Below are 25268 nucleotides of genomic sequence, written 5' to 3'. Positions count from 1 at the left end.
GATAGAAAAAGATATTCCATGCAAATGGAAATCAAAAGAAAGCTGGAGTAGCAATCCTTATATCAGATAAAATAGACTTTAAAATAAAGAATGTTACAAGAGACAAGGAAGGAGACACTACATAATGATCAAGGGATCAATCCAAGAAGAAGATATAACAATTATAAATATATATGCACCTAACATAGGAGCACCTCAATACATAAGGCAACTGCTAACAGCTATAAAAGAGGAAATCGACAGTACCACAATAATAGTGGGGGATTTTAACACCTCACTTACACCAACGGACAGATCATCCAAACAGAAAATTAATAAGGAAACACAAGCTTTAAATGACACGATAGACCAGATAGATTTAATTGATATTTATAGGACATTCCATCCAAAAACAGCAGATTACACTTTCTTCTCAAGCGCGCACGGAACATTCTCCAGGATAGATCACATCTTGGGTCACAAATCAAGCCTCGGTAAACTTAAGAAAACTGAAATCATATCAAGCATCTTTTCTGACCACAACGCTATGAGATTAGAAATCAATTACAGGGAAAAAAACATAAAAAACACAAACACATGGAGGCTAAACAATACGTTACTGAATAACCAATAGATCACTGAAGAAATCAAAAAACACCTAGAGACAGATGATAATGAAGACACGACAATCCAAAACCTATGGGATGCAGCAAAAGCAGTTCTAAGAGGGAAGTTTATATTAATACAAGCCTACCTCAAGAAACAAGAAAAATCTCAAATAAGCAACCTAACCTTACACCTAAATGAACTAGAGAAAGAAACAAAACCCGAAGTTAGCAGAAGGAAAGAAATCATAAAGATCAGAGCAGAAATAAATGAAATAGAAACAAAGAAAACAATAGCAAAGATCAATAAAACTAAAAGCTGGTTCTTTGAGAAGATAAACAAAACTGATAAACCATTAGCCAGACTCATCAAGAAAAAGAGGGAGAGGACTCAAATCAACAAAATTAGAAATGAAAAAGGAGAAGTTACAACAGACACCACAGAAATACAGCATCCTAAGAGACTACTACAAGCAACTCTATGCCAATAAAATGGACAACCTGGAAGAAATGGACAAATTCTTAAAAAGTATAACCTTCCAAGACGGAACCAGGAAGAAATAGAAAATATGAACAGACCAATCACAAGTAATGAAATTGAAACTGTGATTAAAAATCTTCCAACAAACAAAAGTCCAGGACCAGATGGCTTCACAGGTGAATTCTACCAAACATTTAGAGAAGAGCTAACACCCATCCTTCTCAAACTCTTCCAAAAATCTGCGGAGGAAGGAACACTCCCAAACACATTCTATGAGGCCACCATCACCCTGATAACAAAACCAGACAAAGGTACTACAGAAAAAGAAAATTACAGACCAATATCACTGATGAATATAGATGCAAAAATCCTCAACAAAATACTAGCAAACAGAATCCAACAACACACTAAAAAGATCACACATCATGACCAAGTGGGATTTATCCCAGAGATGCAAGGATTCTTCAATATACACAAATCAATCCATGTGATACACCATATTAACAAATTGAAGAATAAAAACCATATGATCATCTCAATAGATGCAGAAAAAGCTTTTGACAAAATTCAACACCCATTTATGATAAAAACTCTCCAGAAAGTGGGCATAGAGAGAACCTACTTCAACATAATAAAGGCCATACATGACAAACCCACAGAGAACATCATTCTCAATTGTGAAAAACTGAAAGCCTTTCCTCTAAGATCAGGAACAAGACTAGGATGTCCTCTCTCACCACTATTATTCAACATAGTTTTGGAAGTCCTAGCCACGGCAATCAGAGAAGAAAAAGAAAAAAAAGGAATACAAATTGGAAAAGAAGAAGTAAAACTGTCACTGTTTGCAGATGACATGATACTATACATAGAAAATCCTAAAGATGCCACCAGAAAACTACTAGAGCTAATCAATGAATTTGGTAAAGTTGCAGGATACAAAATTAATGCACAAAAATCTCTTGCATTCCTATACACTAATGATGAAAAATCTGAAAGAGAAATTAAGGAAACACTCCCATTTACCACTGCAACAAAAAGAATAAAATACCTAGGAATAAACCTACCTAGGGAGACAAAAGACCTCTATGCAGAAAACTGTAAGACACTGATGAAAGAAATTAAAGATGATACCAACAGATGGAGAGATATACCATGTTCTTGGATTAGAAGAATCGATATTGTGAAAATGACTATATTACCCAAAGCAATCTACAGATTCAATGCAATCCCTATCAAATTACCAATGGCATTTTTTTACAGAACTAGAACAAAAAATCTTAAAATTTGTATGGAGACACAAAAGACCCCGAATAGCCAAAGCAGTCTTGAGGGAAAAAAACAGAGCTGGAGGAATCAGACTCCCTGACTTCAGACTATAGTACAAAGCTACAGTAATCAAGACAATATGGTACTAGCACAGAAACAGAAATATAGATCAATGGAACAGGATAGAAAGCCCAGAGGTTAACCCATGCACCTGTGGTCAACTAATCTAAGACAAAGGAGGCAAGGATATACAATGCAGAAAAGACAGTCTCTTCAATAAGTGGTGCTGGGAAAACTGGACAGCTACATGTACAAGAATGAAATTAGAACACTTCCTAACGCCATACAGAAAAATAAACTCAAAATGGATTAGAGATCTAAATGTAAGACTGGACACTATTAAACTCTTAGAGGAAAACATAGGAAGAACACTCTTTGACATTAATCACAGCAAGATCTTTTTTGATCCACCTCCTAGATTAATGGAAATAAAAACAAAAATAAACAAATGGACCTAATGAAACTTAAAAGCTTTTGCAAAGCAAAGGAAACTACAAACAAGACGAAAAGACAACCCTCAGAATGGGAGAAAATATTTGCAAACGAATCAACGAACAAAGGATTAATCTCCAAAATATATAAACAGCTCATGCAGCTCAACATTAAAAAAGCAAACAACCCAATCAAAAAATGGGCAGAAGACCTAAATAGACATTTCTCCAAAGAAGACATACAGATGGCTAAGAAGCACATGAAAAGCTTCTCAACATCACTGATTATTAGAGAAATGCAAATCAAAACTACAATGAGGTATCACCTCACACCAGTTAGAATGGGCATCATCAGAAAATCTACAAATGACAAATGCTGGAGAGGGTGTGGAGAAAAGGGAACCTCTTGCACTGTTGGTGGGAATGTAAATTGACACAGCCACTATGGAGAACAGTATGGAGGTTCTTTAAAAAACTAAAAATAGAATTACCATATGATCCAGCAATCCCACTACTGGGCATATACCCAGAGAAAACCATAATTCAAAAAGACACATGCATCCCAATGTTCATTGCAGCACTATTTACAATAGCCAGGTCATGGAAGCAACCTAAATGCCCATGGACAGACGAGTGGATAAAGAAGATGTGGTACATATATACAATGGAATATTACTCAGCCATAAAAAGGAACGAAACTGGGTCATTTGTAGAGACATGGATTAATCTAGAGACTGTCATACAGAGTGAAGTAAGTCAGAAAGAGAAAAACAAATATCGCATATTAACACATATATGTGGAACCTAGAAAAATGGTACAGATGAACCAGTTTGCAGGGCAGAAATTGAAACACAGATGTAGAGAACAAACGTATGGACACCAAGGGGGGAAAGCGGCGGAGTGGGAGGGGTGGTGTGATGAATTGGAAGATTGGGATTGACATGTATACACTTACATGTATAAAATGGATGACTAATAAGAACCTGCTATATAAAAAAATAAATGAAATTCAAAAAAAAAGTTAATATGTAGTTCCTCCTGGTCTAATTATAACCTTAAATGTTTATAGTTAAGCCTTTAATCCACCTGTAAAGTACTGAGGTGCAAAGATGAGGTGAAGATCCAGGTCTATTTTCTCCTCTACAGTTAACCAATTGTCTAGATGAGTTTTTCAATCTGTTTAGTATTCATCTGTAGGAGTGATTCTATCACCTGCATCTAGATCTAAACATTACATCTTTCTGCAGAAAGAAAATTAATAACAAAAATAGGGAAAACTAGAAAAGTAGAGCAAAAATCAAAATTCTATGCTGAAAATAACATGGGAGAAAAACATCCAGCTTATATTACCAAAAAAAGGAAAAAGTATGGCTCAAAAACACCAGTAAGAAATGTCTGGGGTAAAAGTGTACCCATGCTTGCAACTTGAAATGTATCAAAAAATAAGATGAAATGGTGGCTATATGGGTAGATATATGATAAACGGAGCAAAATATTAATTGCAGGATCTAGATGATGGGTATATGGGTATTCACTATATAATGCTTTTCAATTTGTATTTCTGTTTGAAAATGTCCATGATAAAGTGTTGGGGAAAAGGGAAGTAGGTCTTCTAAATCACATTTTTGGGCTGTGTTAGTCACACACCATTAATAAATGAACATGCATTATGACCCTAACAGAGAAATAAAATCACACAGAAAATAGGAAGGGACACATAGCTACAACTGTATTGTTAGTAAAGAAAAAATGACCAAGAATAAGAATAATGCTGCTTCACTAATAAACCTACTCACATAACAAACATGTCATGACATATAATGTCACAGGATTAAAAAAAAATTCATGACCAATTACAGAACATACCTGTTGAGAAAGAAAAAATTCTGCTTGTTTTTGGGACAGAGGCCCACTGCAAGATACCTCCTCTTCTCTGGAAAAAAAAAAAAATAATAATAATAATGAATTACACAACAGTGAAAATGATAATGCTTTACAAAGTCAAATAGATTCTTCATCAGAAAAGTTTAAAAACTTTTAAAATTAATTCCCTCTTCTCAGGAATAGAAAAGACATGCTTAAAAAGTGATGTTGAATGACCTGCCGAAGTTCACATGATATAATTATGGACAGATGTAGACTTCGACTGTACATAGCCTCCAGCATGATCTTTCTAAAATGCAAGTCTATCGTCCCTGATTTAAAGTGCTCCTGTGGTATCTCATCACCTTCCAGAATAAAGTCTGCACTGCTTAGCAGGGCAGGTGCAATGCTTCCTGAGTGCTCCTACCTCTCTCCTCTGCCTTCTCTTTCTTACCCACACCCCAGCCCTGATGAACTCCTTACAATCTCCTATCATGCCAAGATGCCCCCCTGCTTCCTCAACCTGCAGGGCCCATTTTCCATCCACTGTTGCACTGTTGTACCATCCATCATTCAAGAATACCTCAAGTGTCATATCCTCCAAGAATCTCTCCTGACATCTCTCATTTGAGCTCCCACTGTCTCCCAGAGATAGGGATCACTGCATCTAGCACTGCCACACTGGCTGTTCTTACTTATATTTGTATATGAACACCCAGTCCCCCAGGCACACAATGGGCACTCAGAGTTTGAGAAATGAATGAATAAAAAGTCTCTAACTCCTCGCTACACATATAAGATGGTGCTGTATTCCAGAACAAGAAAAAGAGGTGTTATCTAAGAAATAACCATTTGCCTGGAAGTTTAGATCACACAGAACCAACAAATAAAAAATATACTGATATAAATCTAGACTTGAGAAATCTATACATGTACAAACAGTCTTACTTTTGAGAGCAAAGTATGAATAATACCCTTTTGCCACATGACTCTGAATAAATGGCTTCTCTATACAGGATTACAATAAGTAGAAAAATCAATATTTACTCATCAATAATATTTTTATAAGCACTCTGTGTCTAATACAGCAGTTCTCAAACTGTTTCATGCAAACAATATGTAAACAGGTATTCCAAAAGAAAACGAAATGCTGCTGAGGTTAAATCACTTGGGGAAAGCTGTACACCCTCTCTTCCCTGGGAGATTCATGATACACATTAGAGAAATCCAACAGAGAGACACTTTATTCACTTTTGTTTAATGTACCATTTACCAAACTCATCTGAATGAAGAATCCTTTCCTCACATCTCTCAAGAAGCACTGGTGTTCCACAGAAAACACTTTGGGAAGAGCTGCTCTGATATTCTCTTGGTTACGTTTCTGATACAAAGCAGCAAGCATATCAGATTCTACAGGTATCGGAGCTGCCAAGGACCAGCCCTGACCAGCATAACAAAGATCAGCGAAACAACAGTGACCTGGAGGGAAATGGAAAGAAAATTCACAGGCCAAGTTCTCAAGTGGAAAACAGCTAAATGTCTGGGCAATAAGAAGCCCTTTTCTCTTAACATACCCTTCAAAGAAAGTAAGCCCAAGGCTTGAAATAAATATGACTGTACACAAAAAGGCTAGAGACAGACAAGGATCTGATAGAAATGGGACACACCACTCCCGGTCCCACCCTCCTCTAAGGTCCATGATGCTCACTGTTACCAAATGCTTTATTTACTTAAACCCTTCCCCCAAAAAAGACTTGAGGTAGCTTATAACACAGGACACAAGAACAATAAGGTTAATAAAACAGAAAGAGAAAACCAGAATCACATAAAACGAAATTGCTGCAAATTAAGGCAAACACATTTGCTATAAATGAAGATCAAGTTTGGCTCTGGCTTCCATGGTGGCAACAGTGGCCGACGTGAACAAGCTTGGAAACAGCAAGTAAAAATACCATGGCCCAAACCATCCTTTTACTGACTCCTTCTTTGCCTCCTCAGGACCTCAAACACATGCCAGAGAAAGTAACTCTTAAAAAGCCACAAAGGGGGACTTCCCTGGTGGTCCAGTGGCTAAGATTCCATGCTCCCAACGCAGGGGGCCCAGGTTCGATCCCTGGTCAGGGAGCTAAACCCCGCATGCCGCAACTAAAAGCCTCGTATGCCGCAACTAAAGGTCCTGCACGTGGCAACAAAGATCCCGAGGGCCACAACTAAGACCCAACACAGCCAAATAAATAAATTAAAAAAAAAAAAAAAAGCCACAAATGTATTCAACTTTGGAAGGGGGTTACTCCTTTAGGAAAAGGACTCAAGTATACCTTGTTTATGAATCCCATTACCAGTTGAAACAGAACTTTAAACTTACAAGTGCTATACATCAAAGGCATTTAACCTGGGTCCACGGATGGGCTTTAGGAGCCCATGAACCTTGTAAAACTGCAAAATATGCATTTTTAATGTGGGGATAGTACATGGCATTCATCAGATTCTCAAAAGGACTCTGGAAACTCCTCTAAAGGGCTCAAATCACCCACTATAACTGAAATTTTTAAATATATAACATAGGATTAAACAATCAACAAACTGGGGTGTTTATGTACTTGCAGTGCATAAAAACACAAGTCTAGGTCCCCCAAGAAAATGTCTTAATGGGCTTACAGTCTTGGTGAGGGTTAAGACCAGCGCATGTGAAAAGATGGCAATAAACAATAAATACCAAGAATTAATATGATCTCTGCACTCAGAAGAGGGAGAAATCACTCCAGCTGAAGTGGTGAGGACCCTGAAAGTTGGCAAGGAGTGAAGAAATGACAAGGAAGGAAGAAGGCATTCCAGGAAAGGAAACCAAAAGATGCAGAATGGGAAAATGCCTGGCCTGTCAGAGGGATACAAGCACACCTGGCTGGCTGGGGTAAAGGATCCAAGTTGAGGAACAGAAATTAAAGGTCAGAAAGGTCAACTGTGGAAGGCCTCAAATACCAGGCTGGGAGACTTTGTGAACCTCTGGAGACTTCTGAGCAGGGTGATGACAAGACAAAAGCAGGGGAGGGGAAGGACTGAGATTAGGAACAGTTACTAACACCGAGGAGGCCATGAGGACCTGAACCCTTCTGAGGTGTGTGACCGGAGAGGTGATCCAACCCCTCCTCCCGACTTGTGTGCTCAGGCCACACTGTCCTCCGTCTGTCCCTCCAATATGTCAGCTTGTCCCGTCTTGGGCTGTGAGTCTGCATGTGCTCTGGCAACTCTTCTCAGGGCTGGCTCCTTCGTCACCTAGCTCCCAGTCTTAAAGGGCCCTTCCCTGACAGCACCCCACAGTTATTCTGTATCCCTGTGTCCCAGTCATTCCTTTCCTGCACTGACACTCTCTGAAATTACATTAGTTGTTAATTTAGTTACCTCTCGATTACCTGACCCTCCCACATAACTCCATGAGGACGGGGACTTTCTCCTCTGCGCTGACAGCATAGCAGCTAGCATGGTGCTTGGCACACCAGAACCACTGAATAAGTATATGCTGAATAAATTAATGAATTTGGGAGATTTATATTAAATCACTGGCAAGTGAAGAAATGCCAGAGAACTTCTACTTTTGTTAGGTCTTTTTAGAAGCACAGAGAAGATGTAGCTCCAGCAGCTTGCAGACTAGTAGCCTCCACTGCAAACTCACAAGGTGTAACCCTGTAAGCCCCCCTCTCTTATTGCAGGAAACAAATGCTGCCTGTAGCAACAACGAGTAAATGAAAAGCTGAAGCTAAATGTCAGTCTGTACTTTCTTCTGTAATTGGATTTTTAAAAAACACCTGATAAACATTCATTCACTGAATATTCCCTCCCTTCTAAATTAACAGGTGGGTCCCCCTTTTTCAAACAGTAGTTATTTCATTGTAGGATGGGAGATTTGCAAGCTAGTCAATGTTACTCTGGGCTTTCTAATTTTAATACAAATTTCTAGGGCAAGAAAAATAATTTCCCTGAAGAAAGCAAGACCTAAAAACATTCCAATAACTAAGAAAGGAAGGGAGGGAGGGAGGGAGGGCAGAAAGAAAGGAAGAAAGGAAGGAAGAAAATGAAAGGGCTAAAGTGAGAAGCCTCTCATAATGCAATAAAACACTAGAAAAGAACACAAAAAGAAAAAAATGAAATTTTCCTTTTTAAAAGAATCAAGAAATGTATGTAAATATACATTATGAAATTTTAAAAATCCTATAACAAGTCAAAATCATCTCTTTTTGGACAAAGAATTATAATACTTAAGTAGAATAATATTTAAATAATACATTTCTTCTATTTCAGTGATGAAATTCAGTTTACTAAATGCACACTATTTTCTGAAACCATACACCTTAACAGTATACACACTATTATTACACACAAATGAATTCTTAGATTAGAATAAAAACAAAACGATGCAGTTAGACCTAATTAAATCAGATTAATTTAGGAGAAAGTCAAACCTAAATAAGAAAAGTTTGAATTTTAACATTTCTGAAGAACTGACATTCTGCTACTTTAAGCATATAAAGCAGCTAGGACAAAGATTACACTGTTTCCTGGAGCCCTTCCTCAGGGGAATTAAACAAAAGAGAAATTAGAGAAGAAGAATAGTGAATATTTGTCAAATGTTTAAAGGCACAGTTGTAAACACTTCATATAGATTTATCATTTAATTCTCAAAATAACCTTCTGAGGAGGTGACATGAGCCCCATTTTGCAGATGAGAAAACTGAGGTACAGAGAGGGTGACTTGCCCAAGGTCTTAAGGGAATAAGTGGAGGAGCCAGAATTCAAATCCAGGGGTCTGACTCCAGGGCCAGACTCAACCCTACAAGGTTCTGCCTTTCCACTAGATGAGAAGCCTCTTTGAGCAACTCTGAGTTTTTGGAAGTACTTACTGGTACTACAGTCTTCTTGCTCCCAGAGTATGCTGAACAAATCACATAACTGTACAAAGGTCACTCATAGGAACTGCAGGGAAATATTCTCTGGCTACACACACAGACCTCCCCCAGCCCCCAAGGGGGTTAGCCAGCCTACATAGGGCAGGTGGGGCTTACTTCTCTCAGAGCTCTGAACACATTGTTACTTGTAGTGATCTGTTTGGGTGCCAGTCTTCCTCACCAGACTGTGGGCTCCCTGAGATCAGGAAATACAAAACACACACACACACACACACACACACACACACACTTTATATGCTTTTCCCTCCAAATATAAGTAGTCTATTTGGGAGGTGATCCCAGGTAACAGCTGGGGAGAGGGGACGTGAGACAGTGAAGGGAAGTCAATACAAAGTGTTTTATGGGGCCAGTTACCAGTGTGGGCGATGAATGATGTGTTCTGATTCTCTGCATTCATTCATCCAACACATATTCACAGACATTACAAGCCAAGCACTGAGGAACATGAGGTGAAATATGACAGAGAAGGGTCTTAGCTCTTGAAGGGGTGCAAAGACAAATACAAATGAGTCTAAGTAAATAAATGCAAAAAGTTACTTAGTGAGGAGAGCTATGGAAGAAATAAAGAAGTTGGAAGTATTTAGGATGAAGGTTACTTCAGACATGTGGTCAGGAAAGGCCTGTGTGAGGACACGGGAGCTGAGATCTGAACAGTGAAAGGGAGTGAACGGTGAAAGAGAGTGAGCGAGGTAAGAAGCCAGGGAGAGCCTGCGAGGCACCCTGAGGCAGACCTCGGCTTGGTATTGAAGAAACTGAAAGCAAGCCAGAGCAGACAGACTCTGACAGTGAATGGAAAGTAAGGAGAAAGAGGTAGGGAAGATGACAGGGGCCAGATCATGCAAGTAATGAGGCCACAGTAGCTCAGATTTCTGTCTAAATTCCATGTATAGTCAAGGAGGGTTTGGGGCATAAGAACACGTGGTGTGATTTACATCATAATGGTTCCCTTGGATGCTACAGGAAAAACTGATAGTAAGGAAACAAGAGTGGAGGCAAGGAAAGCAGTCGGGAGGCTAGAGCAGTCATCCAGGAAAGAGATTCGGTGCTTAGACCACAGGGGAAGCAGTGGCAATGGACAGAAGTGAACTAATTCCAAACATATTGAGGAGGAAGGATTGGCTGCATCTGCGGAAGGACTGGCTGCAGGGGTGAAGGAGGGGGAGGACACAGGGACATGCCTAGGCTTTGAGCTTAAACAACTAGGTGAGCAGTGGCACTACATCCCCAGGCTTAAACTTTAGCAGGCATTCAATAAATTTTCACTGAATTAATCAACTGTTAATTCACTGTGATATAATGAACACTACCACTCAGGGTCCCAGCAGAAAACAAATGGCATATTCAAATGGCGTAATTTGAGAAAAGTTTAATAAAGGGCCAGTTACAAAAATAGGGGCAGGGGATGGATAAGCCATAGCGGGTAATAAAGTTCCCAGGGCTGGTAATAGTGGGGCACCTTCTGCACCGGGCCTGGGAAACCTCCCCAGTTACTAGACCCCCGAGGTATGCAGAGCAGGCCACCTGACAGAGGCTGTGACCCTACTGCCAGCGCACCGTGACCCCGAAGGAAGGGAGCCAGTGAATCAACACCTTGACCTCACTCTCCTTGACCCTCTGGATTTCCCACCAGTGCCTCTCAATCAGAAGTTAGAAGGCAAGGAGATTACTGATGCAGCCCGTAAGGGTGAATTTCCTGGATCTGGAGGGACAAAAAGATGACAGCCAGCACATGAACTCTGGATGAATGAGTTCATCCAGAACGAGGATGAATGAGGATTTACTGCTGGATGAATGAGGATTTGCTGCTCCCGTAATGATGCTATTTCACAGGAAAGGGATTCCCGCCAGAAAAAACCAACTTACCTTATAGATACATCAAGTTCTTCTTTTTCCATTTTTCTTTCGCTCTCCTCTCTGCTGGCCGGTTCCATATCAGCATCCTCCACTGTCTTTTTCTCACCATTCTGGAAGTACTGCTGAAGGGCAGTGTACAGTTTAAACACTTGACTGAAAGAAAGCTTACTGTAGGCCAAGATCATGTGACGCAGAAATAAACCTATGAAACAAGACAGAGAGGAGGTGAAGGCATTAACTTGAAATCCAGGCTACAAAAAGTTGATGACTATTTGTTGCAGTTCTTCCTCCAAAATAATGAAAAAAAAAAAGACACTTGCAGTTGCTGTTCCCTTCCGCATAGAACCTTCTTTTACCACCTTTTACGAAGCTGACTTTCTCTTTATATTCAAGCCTCAGTCCTCCCACCCGCACTCCACTCTTTATCCAGCCAATGTGTCCTTCCGTGACTGTTACAACATCTGAAGTGATCCTATTTGTTTACTTTCTACTGTCTGCCTGCTCCTCTGCCCACAACCACAAGAAAGCAATCTCCATAAGAGGAAGTTTCCAGTCTCTCTTAAAGTCCAGAGCCTGGCACATGGAAGATCAATAAATAACTGAGGGTAAGTAACATAAAAACTACCAGGAAAAAAATGCCAGATGGATGGAGTATGACTATACCGCTAACAGCAAAGCGTCAAGAAACTTCATATATACCCGCCTTATAAACTATATCAGTAATCTACTCTTACTTACTTCTCTTCATAAAAGTTTAGTTGGTGACCCTGACTCAGTCGTACAATGTGGACAAGTGAGCAGAGGACTGTGAGAAAGAGCTGAGGAACCCTAAAAGGCTCCACTACCAGGCTAATACTCTGACGACAGTAGACAAAACAGAAGATGCTTTTCCACAAGACAATTATTTAAACACAGGTCAAAATGGCAAGGCGATGAATACAAACTATAACATGTCCAACATCCCCACTGTGTGTGCTCAGATACAGCAGATTAATGACAGATGTGATTTAAAGAGCAGTTCACTTCAGTGAAAATATTCTCTGCTCTCCTTAGAAGAACTTCATACCTACTACACTCGTTTTGTGAACCTCTGGTTCAGTTCCAGAAAAAGAATCTGAAAGGTCATCAAAAAATTGTTCCATATCCTTCAATTCGCCTTCAGCCATCAGTTTGATTCTGAACAAGAAAAATGAGGTGTGCATTTTAGGAAGGCCCTTTGAACATCTTCCCACATTTCATATTCCACAATCACCTAAAATAAATCTATTTTAAAAACAATTCAGAGATTCATATAAAATGGTGGCACACAAAACAAATTTGATAATCCAAAATGTCACTCCCATATTCTGAAAAGCATCATTGCTGATGTTTTCTTGATTATAAAACTTCTCAAAGTTACATATCAGCCAGTAAAAATGAAATTCTCTGCAACAGCTAAAAGGAGCAATGTAGATCTGTACAGAATAATAAATTTTTAAGCAGTATGTTTAATGCTATCCATTTTTCAAAAAAAATAAATACATGTACTTAAGAAAACAACCTAGAATAATAAAGGTTTTTTTTTAAGGAATTAATCACCATGTGCCCTCTTCTAATTTTTATCTACTTTGACATCTTTTCATATATACAGAAGAAAATGAAGCTTACCTGATCTGTACTGAATTTGCCAGCTGAGGACAAGATTCTTCAATTAACTTGTAAAGTTTAGACAGCGTAATATCTGGGCCCTGGGTAAAGGAGAGATAGAAAGGTTACAGAAAAATTTTAAAAAGCTGGAGATTGATAAACATCTGCAACATGAATTCATTTATCAACCTCTCTGCTTTACAATCATTCCAAATATGAAATCTCAAATCAGGAAGAGAAAAAAACCTATCTGCATAAAACGCTAAAGTAATACTTCATATTTGCACAGCATTCTCTTTTAGTTGGAGGAATGACTTAAATGCAAAAAAAGCATAGAATCTGTAGTCTGAGGTTCCTTCCTTCTCAGTGTTGCAATCATGGCAAAGTTGTAGCCTCCCTGAGCCCTAGTTTCCTTCATCAGTGAGATGGAAATAATAATAACCTCCCTTGTTTGTGGCAAAGATTAAGTAAAATAATTCAAATTGTTTCGTAACCTGGAGAACATTATACAAACACAGGGGTCCTATTTTCCATAAACATAATCTCATTTGATCCTCCCCAAAACACTGTAAGGTAGGCAGTCATACTATGTGTCCAAGTCCATAAAAGGTACCACTAGAGACAGAGAGTATGCAACCTCAGCTATCAAGAAGGTTACAACCTAGCTGAGGTTTAAAACTAAACACTGAATATTTGGGGAACAGTAAGTTCAGTAGGTCAATTTTAGATGTGGATAACACAGCAATCCCACTTCTGGGGCAAGTATGTTCCATGTGCATTGTTTGAAATGAAGAAAAACTAAAAAGAACCTATAAGTCCGTGAATAAAGAGTTCATTTTTAATTTACAAATTTTAATATTAATTAAAAGCATGAGTTAAATTATGTTTCTTTTCTTACTGTGGAAAACAATGCAGTCGTTAAAAAGAATGAAGTAGATCTACTCAAATATGCTGACAAGAAAAGATCTCCAAGACTTGTTAAGTGAAAGGAATAAGCTGTAGAACAGAAGTAGCATTCATGTAAAAATAAAAAAAGGGAGAAATTAAATTAAAAGGATATATGTATATATACTTATAATCATATACAGATACACACAGCAAAAGGTCTAGAAAGATCCATTCTGAACTGTTGCTCAATAAATAGTTGAATGGGGCTTCCCTGGTGAAGCAGTGGTTAAGAATCCGCCTGCCAAGGCGGGAGACACGGGTTCGAGCCCTGGTCCGGGAAGATACCACATGCCACAGAGCAACTAAGCCCGTGTGCCACAACTACTGAGCCCGCACGCCATAACTACTGAAGCCCGTGCTCCTAGAGCCCATGCTCCGCAACAAGAGAAGCCACCGCAATGAGAAGCCCGCGCACTGCAACAAAGAGTAGCCCCTGCTCGCCACAACCAGAGAAAGCCCACGGGCAGCAATGAAGACCCAATGCAGCCAAAAATAAATTAATAAGTAAATTTTATAAATAAATAAATAGTTGAATGAAGGAACATTAACTGTGATAATCTCTGAGAAGGAACAGGATTAGAGGGCCTGCGGAAGAACCATAACCTTTCACTCCATCAATTTTAGCATCATTTAAAGTTTTTACAATGAATCTTCATGTATTAGTTGAGTAGTTAAAAATTAGCTAATTTTTAAAGCCACACAATAAGCAAATAAGTAAAGGCTGGAATTTTGCTAGACGAATTCTATATACACATTGATTAAAACTACACAGTAGTGGGAGTTCCCTGGTGGCCTAGTGGTTAGGATTCCGGGTGTTCACTGCTGTGGCCGGCTTCAATCCCTGGGCAGGGAGCTGAGATCCTGCAAGCCATGCAGTGCAGCTCCGCCTCCCGCCCCCCGCCGCCAAAACAAAACAAAACAAAATAAACTACATGATAGTTAGCCAGGCAAAAAAACAGAAGGAGAATCCAAGACACAAAAAACAGCAAGAACAAAGGCAGAAAAACACATGAGCTAAGACACCAGAATTACTGTTTTGTTTCTTTTCTCTATCAAATTTTTTAGTATTATGACTTTTATTTGAATAATGGGGAAATGCACTTATAATAGTAATGTAGATAGGACTGGGAGCTGCAAGTTATGGGGAACCCACTACTTTTATTTAACTAACTGGGCAAGCCACTTAACCTGTGTCCTCAGTACCCCTTCTCCCCCTGCCCCATAAAAGGTGATGGATTAAAAAAAGCCCTTTATAAACTATACAGTACTAGGCTTTGGGGATACAAGGGTGAACAAAAATAGGACAAAGTAACGCCCTCATGTAGGTTACAGTCTAGTAGGGGAGAGAGACAGCACTCATATAATCACACAAATAAATGGAAAAGCCACAACTGATATAAGGGAAAGTGCATGCCCTATCCCTATGAGATTAAAATGAAAATAGCTAAAATTGACTGAGCATTTACCATGTGCCGTACACTGTAAAGTGTTCCCATGGATCTTCTAACTTAATACGGCCATCACATGACAGTTTCTATTATTGCTTTCATTTTACAGAGAGAAAGCAAAGACCCAAATAAGTTATGGAACTTGCCCAAGTCGCACAGTGGGTAAGTGGTGGAGCTACAACCTCAGTCTGCAAAATGAAATAAAACATGTAACGTGCTTAGTACACAGTAAGTGTTCAATCAATGTTGGCTGTTACTTTTATGTCATTGTTACCACTTATTACCGTCTTCTGGGGTACAGAGCCTGTAGCTGTGTCTCCAACGATCAGGCCTACATGTAAACTCATTCTACAGAAGACGGAGGATCTGAGAAAATAACTCTTCTCCCAGTCACTCAGCTAATAAATGCTGGAGCCAGATATAAACCTGCTCCCCAAAAATGAATGTAAAGTGACTGGTCCATCGTTAAGTACTCACTTAGTGTTAGCTGGTGGTATTAACTATATTTTTCGCGATACTACACGGCAGAGAGAGTGTCCGATGAACCCCCGTGCCCCCAACCAAGGAGCTGTCCGGCACAGAGCAGGTGCTTAGTAAGGGTTTGCTGAATGAGCAGGAGCCCCTCACCTGCAGCAGCGGCAGGAGCAGCTGGTTGAGCCTCCGCCGCTCCATGAGGCTAACGGCGCCCTCGCCAGTGCGGCCCATCTCGTTCAGCAGCACCAGGACCGCGATTTTATACGGCGTCACCCAGTCCTTGATACCGAACACGTTGGCGTGCACCACCCCATTGGTCATCATGGGGTTGAAGTAGAGGCTCTCGTGGACGCTGGCCATGGCGCCCCAGGACTACGTCCAGGAGCCTTGGTGCGCACCGCGGCCAGGTTCCCGCTCCGAACACGCCACCAACCGCCCTAGGCCTCCGCCCGCCGGCGCCGTATCCCAGGAAACTGGCATCCTCCCGACGGCACGCCGTCGGCCAATCAGAGAAACCAGACCAGAGCACGAGGGAGCGCTACAGCCAATCAAAATGCCTAGAAGTACTGTGGCGGGTGGGGCAAAGGCGGTGCACCTAAAGACTGAGTCCCTACAGAAACTATTGCGGAAGGAGAGCAGGTTCCCGCTCCACGTGGACTGGCACCGAGTGAAAGTGAGTCGAAGCTTTCGGGCAAGGTCTGAACAGCCAAGGGGGCTGCCCAGTTTGTTCATTTAATTTGAAAATAATTAAAATTAAATTCAAAAATGATTGCGTTTAAAAGCAAAGAAGTTAGGGAATTCTTTGGTGGTCCCATGGTTAGGACTCTGCGCTTCCACTGCAGAGGCTCGGGTTCCATTCCTGGTCGGGGAACTAAGATCCCGCATGCCGCGTGACACGGCCGTAAGTAAATAAATAAATAAATGTAATGGCAAGTCTGCCACTGAGAACAGCAACAAAAAAAGCAACGAAGTTAAACTTGCACCTTTAAAATTTGTATTTTATTCATTATGCTAATTTTTAAATTCAAAGTTTGGAAGTTTCATTTAGCTCTTTTTTTAATGCGCCCTGACAAAACTTATATGTGCCAGAGGAAATAGGTAGGAGGATAACACAAAAATAACAGTGGTTATCAATTATCTTATTCGCCAGATATTTTGTTATCATCTAGTACGTGCTAGGTACTTAACTAGACGCTGGTAAAATAGTGATGAAAGAGACACTAGTTCAGACATAGACAAGCCATAAACAGGGACAACCATAGTAAGACTCCACACCCACTAGGATATCTGTAATAAAAAAGATGGACAATAACAAATGCTGGGGGCTTCCCTGGTGGCGCAGTGGTTGAGAGTCCGCCTGCCGATGCAGGGGACGCGGCTTCGTGCCCGGGTCCTGGAAGATCCCACATGCCTCAGAGCGGCTGGGCCCGTGAGCCATGGCCGCTGAGCCTGCGGGTCCGGAACCTGTGCTCCGAAACGGAAGAGGCCACAACAGTGAGGGGCCCGCGTACCGGGAAAAAAAAAAAAAAAATTTTGGAAAGGAGGTGGAGACATTGAAACACGCATTCATTACGGATGGGAATGGAAAAGTTTGACGGTGCCTCAAAAAGCTAAACTTAGATTTGCCATAGGACACAGCAGTTCCACTCCTATGTACATACCCAAGAGAATACAAATATATATCCACGCAAAATCTGTACACAAATGTTCACAGTAGCAGCATTCACAATAGTCAAAAGATGAATGCAACCCAAATGTACATCAGCTGATGAACGGATGAACAAAATGTGGTATATCCATATAATGGAATATTTTTCCTCCATAAAAAGGAATAAAGCACTGATACATGTTATAACATGTATGAACCTGGAAAACATTTTACTAAGTGAAAGAAGGCAATGCAAAAGACCACACATTGTATGATTCCATTTATATGAAATGTCCAGAATAGGTAGATCCACAGAGATGAAAGCAGAGTAGTGGTTTCAGGGGGTAGGGGGTGGGGGAGAAAGTGCAGTACTGCTTAATGGGTTTGGGGCCTCTTTTTAGGTGATGAAATTGTTTTGGAAGTTAGATAGAGGTGATAGTTGCACAACATTGTGAATGTGCTAAATGCCACTGAATTGTACATTTTATTTTATTTATTTATTTGTTTCTGGCTGTGCCGTGTGGCTTGTGAGATCTTAATTCCCCGACCAGGGATTGAACCCAGGTCCCGGCAGTGAAAACGCTGAGTCCTGACCACTGGACTGCCAGGGAATTCCTGAATTGTACATTTTAAAATGATGAATTTTGTTATTTGTATTTTACCTCAATTAAAAAAATTAATTGAGTTGATTTATCTCATTTTGCAATCATTATGACTGCATATCTATGTATTTATACGTGTAGAGTGTTATTGCAAATGAACCCAGCTGGGTTAAGGAACACATGGAAAAATCTGTCTCTTTAGTTCCTTCTTGCACGTACAAGATAGAGCCATACGGTCAATTTCCACTTTTTAATTGGTTTATCAGGTACATATTAATACTTACCCTTGTTATCCTGATCAGGATATATAGAACGTAAGTAGTTTTTCAGTAGAAAAACTGTAATAAAAACATAATAGTTTAACAGCTTTAAAAATCACTATCCTGAGAATTCCCTGGTAGTCCAGTGGTTAGGACTCGGCGCTTCCACTGCAGGAGGCACAGGTTTGATCCCTGGTCTGGGAACTAAGATCCCGCATGCTGCACTGTGTGGCCAAAAAAAAAGTGTCAAAATAACTTAAAAAAAAATCACTCTCCTACCTTCAAATTAAACTGATATTGAACATTAATATGACACTGAATCTATTTTAAAATGTTTACATAACCATATATTTTTCAGATTATAAAGTAATTCATGCTTATTGTAGAAAACTTGGAAAATATAGGAAAGGAAAAAGCAAAATTACCTATCATATCACAACTGAGTGGTAATTTTGATGTCACCTCAGTATATTTTCCTTATCTTTGGTCATTGCTGAATCTCCATACATACAGCAGCATCTGGCATATAATAGCCATACGATAAATATTTGTTAAATATATTAATGATTGGATCTTTGTTGAAAGTTAAACCAAGCAAATTTTACCATGAAATTAATTAAAGTATGTGTATAATTTTGTTGGCTTGATATCTTTTAATTTTCAAGTTTGCAATACTGAGGAAAGTACTACAGACAGATCCAAATCACAGAGCAGAGGTGGATACTCTAGGTCAAGAAACAGTCTCTTTAAAACCATCCAATAAGAATTCACTTCATTCACTGAAACATTTTATTACTTGAATATACTCAGCCACATCTCACATAGGAAGGCGATCTCCTTTGCTGATTTGAAAGCTACATTAACTTTTACTAGCCTTTGGTACATGGTTTGGATTGTCAAGACTTATTCTTCCCCAAAGCTGAGCTCATCAAAAGTAATGGAGAAGTCTTTTGATGGTGGATAAATTTTCCAGTGCCTTAGGGGAGAATGCTAATGAAAGACTGGTGGAAAAGATTCAACAGTCTAGATGCCAATAAGAATATTCCTGATTCATGGTAAGAGGTCAAAATATAAACATGAATAGGAGTACAGAAGAAGTTTATTCCAACCCTCACAGGTGACTTTGAGAGGTTCAAGACTTTAATAAAGGACGTCACTGCAGATGTGGTAGAAATAGCAAGAAAACTAGAAATAGAGGTGGAGACTAAAGATGCGATTGAGTTACTGCAGTCTCATGATAAAACTTGAACGGCTGAGGAGTTTCTTCTCATAGTTTCTTTTTTTTTTTAGGTGAGGCCACGTCACCTGGGCCTGAGATCGTTTGGTTTATTTATTTTTTTAAGATTTATTTATTATTTTTTTTAGAATTTTATTTATTTTTTTATACAGCAGGTTCTTATTAGTCATCCATTTTATACATATTAGTATATATATCAATCCCAATCTCCCAATTCATCACACCACCACCGTCCCCCCGCAGCTTTCCCCCCTTGGTGTCCATACGTTTGTTCTCTACATCTGTGTCTCAATTTCTGCCCTGCAAACAGTTCATCTGTACCATTTTTCTAGGTTTCACATATATACATTAATATACGATATTTGTTTTTCTCTTTCTGACTTCACTCTGTATGACAGTCTCTAGATCTCTCCACGTCTCTACAAATGACCCAATTTCGTTCCTTTTTATGGCTGAGTAATATTCCATTGTATATATGTACCACATCTTCTTTATCCACTCATCTGTCCATGGGCATTTAGGTTGCTTCCATGACCTGGCTATTGTAAATAGTGCTGCAGTGAACATTGGGGTGCATGTGTCTTTTTGAATTATGGTTTTCTCTGGGTATATGCCCAGTAGTGGGATTGCTGGATCATATGGTAGTTCTATTTTTAGTTTTTTAAGGAACCTCCATACTGTTCTCCATAGTGGCTGTTACCAATTTACATTCCCACCAGCAGTGCAAGAGGGTTCCTTTTTCTCCACACCCTCTCCAGCATTTGTCGTTTGTAGATTTTCTGATGATGCCCATTCTAACTGGTGTGAGGTGATACCTCATTGTAGTTTTGATTTGCATTTATCTAATAATGAGTGATGTTGAGCAGCTTTTCATGTGCTTCTTGGCCATCTGTATGTCTTTGGAGAAATGTCTATTTAGGTCTTCCGCCCATTTTTTGATTGGGTTGTTTGTTTTTTTAATATTGAGCTGCGTGAGCTGTTTATATATTTTGGAGATTAATCCTTTGTCCATTAATTCATTTGCAAATACTTTCTCTCATTCTGAGTGTTGTCTTTTCGTCTTGTTTGTAGTTTCCTTTGCTTTGCAAAAGCTTTTAAGTTTCATTAGGTCCCATTTGTTTATTTTTGTTTTTATTTCCATTACTCTAGAAGGTGGATCAAAAAAGATCTTTCTGTGATTTATATCAAAGAGTGTTCTTCCTATGTTTTCCTCTAAGAGTTTTATAGTGTCCAGTCTTACATTTAGGTCTCTAATCCATTTTGAGTTAATTTTTGTGTATGGTGTTAGGGAGTGTTCTAATTTCATTCTTTTACCTGTAGCTGTCCAGTTTTCCCAGCACCATTTATTGAAGAGACTGTCTTTTCTCCATTGTATATTCTTGCCTCCTTTGTCATAGATTAGTTGACCATAGGTGCGTGGGTTTACCTCTGGGCTTTCTATCCTTTTCCATTGGTCTATATTTCTGTTTTTGTGCCGGTACCATATTGTCTTGATTACTGTAGCTTTGTAGTACAGTCTGAATTCAGGGAGTCTGATTCCTCCAGTTCCACTTTTTTCCCTCAAGACTGCTTTGGCTATTCGGGGTCTTTTGTGTCTCCATACTATTTATTTATTTAATTTATTTTTGGCTGTGTTGAGTCTTAGTTGCGGCACACGGGATCTTCGTTGAGGCACACGGGATCTTTCATTGTGGCACACCAGCTTCTCACTAGTTGTGGCATGCAGGTTTTCTCTTTTCTAGTTGTGGCATGTGTGTTCCAGGGTGCGTGGGCTCTGTGGTTTTTGGCATGCGGGCTCTAGTTGAGGCACGCTTGCTCAGTAGTTGTGGCACGCAGGCTTAGTTGCCCCGCAGTATGTGGGACCTTAGTTCCCTGACCAAGTATCCAACCCACATCCCCTGCATTGCAAGGCGGATTCTTTACCACTGGACCACTAGGGAAGTCCCTCATAGTTTCTTGAGATGCAGTCTACTCCTGATGAAGATGATGTGAAGATTGTTGAAATGATGACAAAGGATTTAGAATATTACATAAACTTAGTTAATAAAGCAGTGACAGGGTTTGAGAGGACTGACTCCAATTTTGAAAGAAGTTCTACTGTGGGTAAAATGCTATCAAACAGCACTGCATGCTACAGAGAAGTCGTCCGTGAAAGGAAAAGTCAACCAACGGGGCAAACATCACTGTTGTCTTATTTTAAGAGATTACCACAGCCCCCTAACCACCCTGATCAGTCAGCAGCCACTAGCAAAAAATTACAGCTCACTGAAGCATAAGATGATGGTTAGCATTTTTTAGCAGTAAGGTATTTTAAAATTAAGGTATGTGCATTTTTTAGACATAAGGCTAACGCACACCTGATAGACTACAGTATAGTGTTAATATAAGGTTGTTTTGTTTTGTTTTTGGCTGAGCTGAGCAGCTTGCAGGATCTCAGTTTCCTGACCAGGGATTGAACCCAGGCCACAGCAGTGAAATCGCCGAATCCTAACCACTAGACCGCCAGGGAATTCCCTAACATACGTTTTACGTGCACTGGGAAACCAAAAAAATCCACATGACTGGGACTTCCCTGGTGGTCCAGCAGTTAAGATTCTGAGCTCCCAGTGCAGGGGGACCGGGTTCAATCCCTGCTCAGGGAACTAGATCCGCATGCTGCAACTAAATATCCCTCACTCCACAACTAAAGATCCCTCACGCCGCAACGAAGATCCTGCATGCCGAAACTAAAGACCCGGCGCAGCCAAATAAATAAGTATTTTTTTAAAAACTCACGTGACTCAGTTTTATTGTGATGGTCTGGAATGGAATCTGCAATATCTCCAAGGTATGCCTGTATTACAGAGGAGTTAGTGATGATCAAAAAGAATGTTAAATTACTCCCCAAACTTAAGCCTTGGTGTTAGAGAGCCCTTTCATCAGCTGTGATATAAAAGTTAGGAACGGTGCCCGTTTGAAGGATAAGGTGGTGAATTTCTTTGGTTTTACCTGAAGTGTCATTTGGTCTCAGTGTCTGCAGGAGAAGCCACGAGGACAGCTGTATAAACAAGCCTGGAGACACCAGATGGGTCAGGTTGTATGAGGATCTCCCCCAGAAACCTAGACATACTGTAATAGAAAACTTGCCTGGGGACTTCCCTGGTGGTCCAGTGGTTAAGGCTCTGCGCTCCCAACACAGAGGGCCGAGATTCGATCCCTGGTCAGGGAACTAGATCCCGCACGCTGAAACTAAAGATCCCAGTGCCACAACCAAGACCCAATGCAGCCAAATAAATAAATAAATATTTAAAAAAAAGAAAGAAAACTTGCCTGACCACCCCAGCTGAAATGATTTCTTGGAGCAAGTCTTCGACACTCATTTGGCACAAGTGTGTTCATTTATTTATTCATTCCAAAATATTTTATGAACACCCTTTGTTCAGTCTCACTCAGAGTGAGTGAGTGAGTGAGTGAACCATATCTGAGCAATGGGCAGGGAGTAGAGAGGATGTGCAGATGAGGAGGGAGTGGAGACTCACACGAAACCGAGGGACTTATCCCCAAAGATTTTGGGATACCTTCAAAACTATACACTTGATTCCTGATATCTCTTGCACAAATGATAAGTATTCTGCTTCATGCTACACACACACACACACACACACACACAATCTCAGTATAATATTAAAACAGGAAAAATACATTTGGCAAACAGGTGCCAAGTGCAAGTCTTGGAGAGATGATTGAATATTTCGTTTTTTCCCCTGTTGATAGTGAACCCATTTTGAAATGTAAATTTCAACTACTCTCTTAACTCCTCTACAGCCACTCTAGAGTAATAGGGAGGAAAATGGTAAGTTTCAGATTTGATTCTTCCTTTCCAGGTACAAATTATCCTGAGAACATAAATTACATGATTTACCTTTTTTTTTTCCAGAGAAAGCCTTTCAGGAGGAAATTAAGAGGGAAAACATCATGCTAGTAATTTTCTACACATAAATATTAGTTATTAAATAAGCATTGAAAGTAGAAATATGTTAGGGGAAAGAAATAATTTGAAAATTATTTATGCCCCCAATATATAAAAGTGCTTATAAAACCTGTGACAAGGCCAAAATGAAAGGAAAAACTAATTTTTTGCTTAAAAAATTGAGATGAAGTTAACCACCTTAAAGTGAACTATTCAGTGGCAGGTAGTACATATATAATGTTGTGCAATCCCCCACTCTACCTAGTTCCAAAACACCTTCATCATCCCTAAAGGAAATCTCATACCCATTAAGCAATTTCTGCCCAATCCTCCCTCCTCTCAGTCCCTGGAAACCACAAATCTGTGGTTCTACCTCTGTAGATTTATCTATTCTGGACACTTCATGTAAATGGACGCATTTAATAAGTGATCTTTTGTGTCTGGCTTCTTTCAGTTAGCATGCTTTTGACGTTCAACTGCATTATAACATGCATTAGTACTTCATTTCTTTTTATGCCTGAATTAAAAATATATATGTACATATATACATGTACATCTCACTGTTTATCCAATCATCAATTGATGGACATTTGGGTTATACATAACTTTTGGCTATTATGAATAGAGCTGTTATGAATGCTCGTGTATCAACATTTATTTGAGTACCTTTTCAATTCTTTTGGGTATATCCCTAGGAGTGAAATTGCTAATTCTTTAAACTTTTCTCACTGCTCATAGAATCCAGCGTAGCCCAACCCTGAGGTGCTTACTGAGGGTGCCTATTTTGGGGGAGAAACAAAGCCATTAGCAGGGTAAAAGAACTCTACTTATTAAGAACTGGAGTCTGATATATTCATCACACAGTAAAAATAAAAAGATGTTAATGGGGAGTTCCCTGGTGGTCCAGTGGTTGGGATCGGCACTTTCACTGCTGGGCTGGGTTTGATCCCTGGTCGAGGAACTAGGATCCTGCAAGCCACATGGCACAGCCAAAAATAAATAAATAAATAAAAGCAGTTTAAAAAAAATCTTAAGAGATGTATATACAATATGTTTTAGAAGGTATTTGAAAATATGGCTATCTAAGATTTGACAGTTATAGGATCTACCTTTTCATATTCAAGAGTCAGTTCCAAGCCAGTTCAGGCTGAAGGCCTATTTATCTGTTACAAGATTCATCTGTCCTGAAGCATATAGACACTGCAATATTTGGTTTGATGAAAAAATGTTAAACCCTACCAAAAGTTACAGAAATGCAGTCAAAACAAGAAAGATGCCATAATTTAGATACAATATTAGCCAAGATTTAAATAAATTGATAAATAAGTGCTAATTAAGGTGCAGGGAATCAGGGCCTTTCTTTACAAGACTGGTAAGAATGCAAATTGATACAGTATGTCAGTGGACGTATTTAGGAATGCGTATCAATGCCTTAAAAAATGTTTATATTCTTTATTCTATTTTTCTCTTTCTGGGTATTTAACCTTAGAGAATAACCATGAATACTCATGATGATTTATTAATGTACTGTTCATTGTAGTGTTATTATAATGAAAAAGTGAGAGCTACCTAAAG

The 25268-nt window shown here is 39.6% G+C and overlaps 1 protein-coding gene across 2 annotated transcripts in view; it reads right to left on the bottom strand.

The window, feature by feature from the left end:
* The window catches only part of ANAPC5 (anaphase promoting complex subunit 5), a 38358-nt gene extending 21919 nt beyond the window's left edge, over positions 1 to 16439 (bottom strand). The window contains exons 1-5 of one of the 2 annotated variants that reach the window (XM_060028009.1): positions 16151 to 16439; positions 13149 to 13228; positions 12568 to 12677; positions 11511 to 11703; positions 4690 to 4756 (exon numbers count right to left, since the gene is read on the bottom strand). In XM_060028009.1, the coding sequence (XP_059883992.1) occupies positions 4690 to 4756; positions 11511 to 11703; positions 12568 to 12677; positions 13149 to 13228; positions 16151 to 16357 (657 nt within the window). In that variant the 5' untranslated portion in view covers positions 16358 to 16439. Of the gene's footprint in view, positions 1 to 4689; positions 4757 to 11510; positions 11704 to 12567; positions 12678 to 13148; positions 13229 to 16150 lie in introns of those variants that run through there. The other variant, XM_060028010.1, reaches the window with a different exon arrangement.
* Between the last annotated feature and the right edge of the window lie 8829 nt (positions 16440 to 25268).

Source organism: Delphinus delphis, chromosome 13 (genome assembly GCF_949987515.2).
Source record: "Delphinus delphis chromosome 13, mDelDel1.2, whole genome shotgun sequence".
Lineage (NCBI taxonomy): Eukaryota > Metazoa > Chordata > Mammalia > Artiodactyla > Delphinidae > Delphinus > Delphinus delphis.
This window is presented reverse-complemented; position numbering and strand designations above follow the sequence as displayed.